We start from the raw sequence: 7,937 nt of genomic DNA on the forward strand, positions 1-7,937 counted from the left end.
TGGAAATGTAACTTGGGACCAAACTAGTTCAGTACAGTCAACAATTTCTGACAGTACAACTTATAATTTTTTCCACTTTACAAAAGTACAGAAGCAATATGCATTCAGTAGAAACTTTACTTTGAATGTGAATTTTGGTCTTTCCCAGGGCTAGTGAGATGTGGTGTGGTATCTTCTCCTGACACTGGGCAGGGGCCGTGAGCCACAGGGTCGAATACTGATACAACCGTTCTGCACCCATATGATCATTCTGTTTCTCACTTTCAGTACACTATTCAATAAATTACATGATAGTCAACACTTCAGTATAAAACAGGCTTTGTGTTAGATGATTTTGCCCAACTCTAGGCTAATGAAAGCGTTCTAAGCACGGGAAGATCAGCTAGGCTGAGCTATGATGTTCAGTAGGCGAGGTGTATTAAATGCATTTTTGACTTACCATACTTTCAACTTACAATGGATTTATCAGGATGTAAACCCATCTTAAGTTGGGAAAGATCTGTATAGCCACCTGGAAGCATTTGCCTTCCTTCAGAGAGGGAACTCAGGAAGAAGCCCATCTCTGGCACAGGTCTGGAAGTGGACAGTTGAGCTCTGATCCCAGTTCAAACCCTCAGCAATCAACTTAACCTCTCCACATACTCCATTTCGCATAGGTAAAAAGGTGGTATTTACGTTAAGGGTGACGTGAGGCTACTAGGTATTTATCCACAGGATACAAAGTGCTGATAGGAAGGGGCACATGGACCCCAAAGTTTATGGCAGGACTATCCACATAGTCAAGCTACGGAAAGCGCCCAAATGTCCATGACTGGGTAAAGAAGATGTGGTATATGTACACAATGAACTATTACCCAGCCATCAAAAAGAATGAAATCTTGCCATCTGCAACAATGTGGATGGAACTACAGTGTATTATGCTAAGTGAAATAAGTTAAAGAAAGATATCATGATTTCACTCATATGTAGAATTTAAGAAACGAAACAGATGAACAAAGGGGAAGGCAAGGAAAAATAAGATAAAATCAGGGTGGCAAACCATAAGAGTTTGTAGTTTACAGAACAAATGAGGGTTGCTGGAGGGGAGGTCGGTAGGAGGATGGGCTACATGGGTGTATTAAGGAGGGCATTGTTGGGATGAGTACAGGGTGTGAATGTGAGTAATCACTAAATTCTACTCCTGAGACCAATAATACACCATATGTTAACCAACTTGAATTTAAACAAAGTAAAAAATTTTTAAAAAGACTAACGTGAGGATTAAGTCAATACCTGTAAAGCACATAAGCAGTGCCTGGAACATAAGTAAGCATGCCACATGTGAGCTATTACACTAGTTATTCTTAGCTTTAATTCTGCAACCAACAGTGCCACTGAAAGGGGAGTGGTAAGACCACAGCCTCTCCTTCAGGTGCTTGAACAAGCTATACTGTGTAGGAAGGAAGGGATCAGACAGGTGGAAGGCCAGCAGTTACATAGGTCACTGTAATTCTAGGTGAGAGGTACCACCCAACGTGGCAGCCACAATGGAAAGAAAAGGGACGGGAAGGAGGCCAGATATCAGACATGTCTGAGCAGTCGCACTGACGAAACCTGGCAAATGCCTGGATGTGGCTGGTAAGGAAAATGGAATAGTCAGAGAGAGGAATAAAGGATTTTGCTTGAAAAGATGTCCATTTTTGCACCAAGGCAACAACTGAAATTACGCTCAGAAATTAATTCTGCCTGCTCTGGGCCCTGAGCTTGTTTGTCTTGTCATACCCAGTGGCTCTGCCACACACATTCAGGATGCCTCCCTACTCCTCTGCCAGGAATCCTTGATTGCACTTACCTGCCTAAAGGTGACTTTTTAACCCGTGTGCCATGCAGCTGCTATCACACAGTGTAGCTGATGACAGATCTCAGTTGCAAAGCAATCTTTCCACCTGGATAACTGGTTTTAAAGGCCTCTGGGAGTGCCTGGAGACTTGCTTAATAAGCAACTCCATGCCTCCTACCCTTTAAATCATCTTTCTCCCTGAAGCTTCAGAGTAAATTAAGTACTGCTTGCAAAGAAGGGGCAGCGGCGAAAAGAAACAAGCCACTAAAATGAGATGATAGTAACTCCCTTCTCAGGCACAGTGCTCCACACTCATACTATCCCTGCACACCCACCAGTCTCCAAAAAGTCCAGTCTCCTTTCCATCCACATGCAAACCCTAAGGTTCTCCCCACCCCACCAACACACACACACACAGAGCAGTGGCACCCACCAGGGAGGGGGATCCAAGACCCTCTCAGGCAAGTGCATGGGGCCAAGACTCAGCCTACCCACATAGTAACTCAGTGCTCAACTTCCAACAGACCACTCCCCCCTTGGCTTTCAAACCTGAGGTTGAATTGGATGACCTCCCAATGGCAGAGGGCAAAGTCAGCGGCAGGCACTGCCCCTGCACTAGCTCCTCCCAGCTCCCCCTGACCAAGTCTGGCCCTGACTTCCGCGGTCGCAGCCCCGCACTCCCCCGGGAAGCCTGGCCCTGGTGAGCGACAGCCCCGGGTTCTCTAGCGGGCCAGCCGCTACCTGGTCCAGCAGCCTGTAGATGCTGATGCCCAGGGTCTCCACCAGCTGCCGCCAGTCGGCCCCGGCCGGCGCCGGCTGCTGGAGCTCCGCGCAGGCCTCCCGGAACTGTTCCTCGGAGAAGCCGCCAGAAACACGCTCCATCTTTCCACAGCCCAGGTTCCCCGGCCTGCAGGCAAAGCCGCTGATCCGCGGGGTGTGCGTTCCGGAGCCGGCTGAGAGGGTGGTCCAGCGTGATTGACAGTTAACAGAGGGTTGAGGAGGAGCTGCTTGGACTTATGGGAAAGGAGGAACCTAGAGGGAGGCATGATCGCGGAGGGGCGGGCTCTGAGAGGTGGGCGGGGCTGAGCAAGAGGTGGCAGGGATAGAAGTGAAGGAAAATCAGAAAAAAAACTGACTTGATCTGAGGGGAAGATGGAGGGGCTGGGAAGTGAGGAGGCTTCTAGGCAGAAGGGAAATGGAAGAAACTAATGTCACCTCAGAAACTTCTCCATAGCCCATCTCATACTCCTCCACACCCCCATACCCTCCAAACCTGCTTGGGTGTCCCTCCTTTACCTTCTCTGAAGAAGGCAGGGAAAGTCCCTGAGGCAATGGGTACACTCTGGACATGAGATGGACAGAGCAGCTATGCTTGAAAATCTCAAGCAAGCTAGATGCTTGCATGAAAGCTATTCAAGGGTCAGATGCTAAAACACCAATGCTCAAAGATCTTTTTGTTCCCTCAGTTCCTTTGGGTATTACCATATGTCCTACCAGCACACTGTATTTGGCTTTGAGTAAAGTAGGTCGTTTAAACAATAAAACAACGCATGGGTGCCAATAAATTCTGAAAACTCATGTTTCCTAATCTGTAAAATGGGTTAAGAATTGTGCAACCAGCGAGAATTGAGGAGGTGACACTATAAAACACAGAACGTGTTTGCACATGTTTGGGCAATGCCTATCAAAGCAACTAAGTGTTCAATAAAAATTTCCACTTATTTTACATTACTGTATTGAAATGTTTCTCCTTCTAAACTTAAAGACTTGAAATTGAGGACAAACTATGTTCATGCCAATTTCCAAGAAGAGAAATAAGATCAGATGTGGCAGCACAGATACGTTACTGTTTTATTCAATTCAGTGCTGGTTCCGTCTTGTTTTATGAGGATGCAAGGAGGGATGTGGTATTTTCCTGGACTAAATGCACAAGACATGAGAGACAGACTTTCCTACTGTTTTTATAATGTCTTTTAAGTTCTCTCTTCTTTATACAAACTTTAAATGTATTAAATGTAACATGCGATTGCTTAAATAGAGGAATTTCATCAAAACCCATTGGCTATGAACTATTTTCAAGTATCTTCAGGTCATCCCATTATATTATTTTAAAGATTTTATGTATTCATTTGAGAAAAAAAAGAGACAGAGAGAGCACAAGCAGGCAGAGAAGAGGGAGAAGCAGACTCCCCGCTGAGGTGGGAGTCCTACAGGGGCTCAATCCTAGAACCTGGAAATCGTGACCTAGGCCAAAGGCAGATGCTTAACCAACTGAGCCACCCAGGTGCCCCAAGGATTGGAATTATAAATGTGTACTTTGATGAAGCTAGACCTTTATCACTGTATTACAATAGATTAATGAGAACAACATGAGAATGTAAATGACATTCTGCAAGATACAGATATAAGGTTCAGAAATTCAAACTGCATGCATCATACATGTTTAAAAGTGTTTATCTACAGGGGCACCTGGGTGGCTCAGTCGGTTAACCATGTTTACTTTCTTATACTTAATGAAGGAAAGAATCATATTAGCAAATAGCTTTTACTTGGTGCAACCTCCGAAGTCCTGAAAAGACGTGGAGAGAGGTCTGGATTGGTCTGTTCTCCTTTAGCACTTGCCTATTTCAATAGGCCATCCTGTTTCCTTTGTGAAAACGCTCTCTAGAGGAACTTCCAACAACATGACAGCTGAAGCTCCTGGCCTCAAACATGGAAATTCTGGGCAAAATATACCAAAAATAGTCTTAAATATACAGTTTAGCTGAAAATAAAGAGTATACATACCAGATTTCAGAAAGGAAAGAGAATGAAAGCCAGAGACACAAGCACATCGGGTATCTTTAGAAGGGATTGACTACCCCACACCCCACACCTTGTTTCTCAGTGGAGGAACTTCCTTCCTTTAGAGTAATACTCTTGGCCTCACTCATTGGCTCCCTCCTTCCATGAGAAAGAGGGATGATTTATGAGTTTGAAAAAGGAACTGCTGCTAGGTATATCTGGATCAAGCCCTTCTGGCTGCTCGTTTGTGGCGTCTCTGCACTTATAGAAAACGTGCATTCTCATCTGCCCTAGGTTATACAGTAATCTCAAAAGTGTNTTGACTACCCCACACCCCACACCTTGTTTCTCAGTGGAGGAACTTCCTTCCTTTAGAATAATACTCTTGGCCTCACTCATTGGCTCCCTCCTTCCATGAGAAAGAGGGATGATTTATGAGTTTGAAAAAGGAACTGCTGCTAGGTATATCTGGATCAAGCCCTTCTGGCTGCTCGTTTGTGGCGTCTCTGCACTTATAGAAAACGTGCATTCTCATCTGCCCTAGGTTATACAGTAATCTCAAAAGTGTAGGCTGTGCTGCTAGAATTGAGACTTTCCCATGCTGTCTGTGCTTGGAGGGCAAGTTTGGTTATAGGCAGTGTTGTAATTCTTTTGTTGCCTCTGTTCTATAAACTGCTTCACTGGAGTAAAGGTGAAATGCTCATTTCCATTGTCAGACTTCTCCATCTATCTAAATGGATTCAGAACACAGGGCGGGGGGAATAGAGGAATATGTATTTGGAGCTCTCTAAGTTCCAAACAGACAGAAGCTCCAGGGGCTGGGGCTGGGGTTTTAATACTCACATAGGGACTGACGACATGGCACTGGGCCATAAGGGGTGGGAGCCTGGATGGGGGACTCCTTCATAAAGCCTGGATCCCTTTGGGGCACCTGGGTGGCTCAGTAGGTTAAGCATCTAACTGTTGGTTTTGCTCAGTTCATGATCTCAGGGTTCTGAGGTCAGGCCCTGAGTGGGCTCCACAGGCTAAGGGTGTGGAGTTTGCCTGAGATTCTCTCTCTCCCTCTCCCTCTCCCCCTCCTCTCCTCCCTTGCTCCCTCTAAAGAAAATAAAAAGTAAAGCTTGGATCCCTCAAGATCTGCCCCTGCCATTCCAAGGAAACCAGAAAGTCCCCCCAGTCTGTATACCATGGAGCCTTCAAGGAAGCTCATGCTTTTCCTGAAGCCTAAATAGAAAGAAATAAAAAGACAAGTGGGAGACACCAAACCCCATGTGTATACCAGAGATGGGACCTAAATTCATGTTACCTGTACTGTATGGGAGCCACAAAGAGATAAATTAAGACCAAATCTGATTCAGGACCATTGAAACCCCTGGGATCCCGTGGGAATCAGAGCCAAGGACACTTTCACAACTAGGACACATGGAATTACCCGGGAGAAAAAAACACCCACAGAGGGTGCATATACCATAAGTGAGTTACAGAGATCTAAGGAAATAACTCTCCACGTGAGACAGTTAGCAGATATGCACACAGGATTATTGGTACCAAGGAACTACAGATAACAACAGGCCAATATGAATAATTTTCAATATGCATCTGACAATTAACTAAAGCAAAGGAGGTCTAGAAACAGAACACTAAAAAAAAAAAGGTAAATTTGAAAAAGAACCATCTGCAAATGAAAAATACAATAGTTACTAAAATTAGAATTTTAAAAGAGAGGTAAAAATTTTCACGAGAAGGAAAGGGATAAGAAGGTGGCTATGGGGGCGCCTGGGTGGCACAGCGGTTGAGCGTCTGCCTTCGGCTCAGAGCATGATCCCAACATTACGGGATCGAGCCCCACATCAGGCTCTTCTGCTATGAGCCTGCTTCTTCCTCTCCCACTCCCCCTGCTTGTGTTCCCACTCTCACTGGCTGTCTCTATCTCTGTTGAATAAATAAAATCTTAAAAAAAAAAAAAGAAGGTGGCTATGAAGCAATTTTCTAGAAAGCCACAGGGAAATAGAAAGAATTGGAAAACGTGGGGGCACCTTCCTGCTCAGAGGTACGTGCAACTCTTGATCTCCGGGTTGTGAGTTCAATCCCCACACTGGTTATAAAGATTATTCAAATAAAGACGTCAAATAAATTAATTAAATTAAATCACAAGGTGCCACTATGCACCTATCAAAATAGATAAAACTAACAAGATTGATCAAAGCAAGTATTGTCAACAATGTGGAAGAAATGGAACTCTCATACACTGCTAGTGAAATGGAAATGATAAAGGCACTTTGAAAAACTGACAGTTTCTTTAAAAGTTACAGGGCGCCTGTGTGGCTCAGTCAGTTAAGCATCTGACTCTTGATTTTGGCTCAGGTTGTGATCTCCTTGTAGTGAGATCCAGCGCTGCACTGAGCCCCACATCAGGCTCTGCACTTGGCAGGGAGCCTGCTTGAGATTCTCTCTCCCTCTCCTTCTGCCACCCCCATCCTCTTTCTCTCTCAATAAATAAATAAATACATACATACATACATACATAAATACATAAATACTTAAATATTTAAAAATAAAAGTTAAACATATACCTACCATACAATCTAGCCATTCCACTCCTAGGTATATATCCAGAAGGAAAAAAATAACATTGTACAAAAAAGACTAGTAAACAAATGTTGATAGCAGTTTAATTTGTAATAGCCAAAAACTGGGAAAAAACCCAAATGTCCTTCAGTGAGTAAACGGATAAAACACATTGTGATATATCCATCAATGAATTACTCAGCAATAAAATGTTAAATCATTCAAATGTGTGTATATTATTGTGTGTGCATATGTGCATGTAATATTATATATAATATTACATATGTTATATATAAATTATGTATAAATTCACAACCACAATGGAACATTTTAAGTCTCTTTTCTAGGAAATCAATTGATTAAGCAAACAAAAAATTTGGCAAAGATATGGAAGACTAGCATGTAATTCACACGCTTGATCAAAAGGACATTTGTGGAACCCCATACCCAATAAACAGAACATATGTATTATTTGCAAACTCTCATTAAACATTCATTAAAATTGATGATCCTGTAAGCCACGGAGGACATTTTCAACAAACACTAAAGAATATATATAATTCTCTGATGACAATGCAAAAGCAAAAGAAAGAAAAAAGAAAAAATAGCTAATCCCTGTCCGCCGTATATTTGAAAACTAAGCAAACAAAACAAATATATACTTATTCTAGGAACCTAGCCAGCAATTAAGCCCCTGAATCAAATTCCTTTCTGCTTAAAACACCTAGGGAAGAGTTCTTGTTTTCTGTCCTTACTCCTGTGTGAT

The 7,937-nt window shown here is 43.3% G+C and overlaps 1 protein-coding gene across 1 annotated transcript in view; it reads right to left on the bottom strand.

The window, feature by feature from the left end:
* The window catches only part of PCTP (phosphatidylcholine transfer protein), a 159,383-nt gene extending 156,558 nt beyond the window's left edge, over positions 1-2,825 (bottom strand). The window contains exon 1 of the mRNA XM_034640837.1: positions 2,561-2,825. Within this exon, the coding sequence (XP_034496728.1) occupies positions 2,561-2,701 (141 nt within the window). The 5' untranslated portion in view covers positions 2,702-2,825. The remainder of the gene's footprint in view (positions 1-2,560) is intronic.
* Positions 2,826-7,937: the final 5,112 nt, after the last annotated feature.

Source organism: Ailuropoda melanoleuca, chromosome 13 (assembly GCF_002007445.2).
Source record: "Ailuropoda melanoleuca isolate Jingjing chromosome 13, ASM200744v2, whole genome shotgun sequence".
Lineage (NCBI taxonomy): Eukaryota > Metazoa > Chordata > Mammalia > Carnivora > Ursidae > Ailuropoda > Ailuropoda melanoleuca.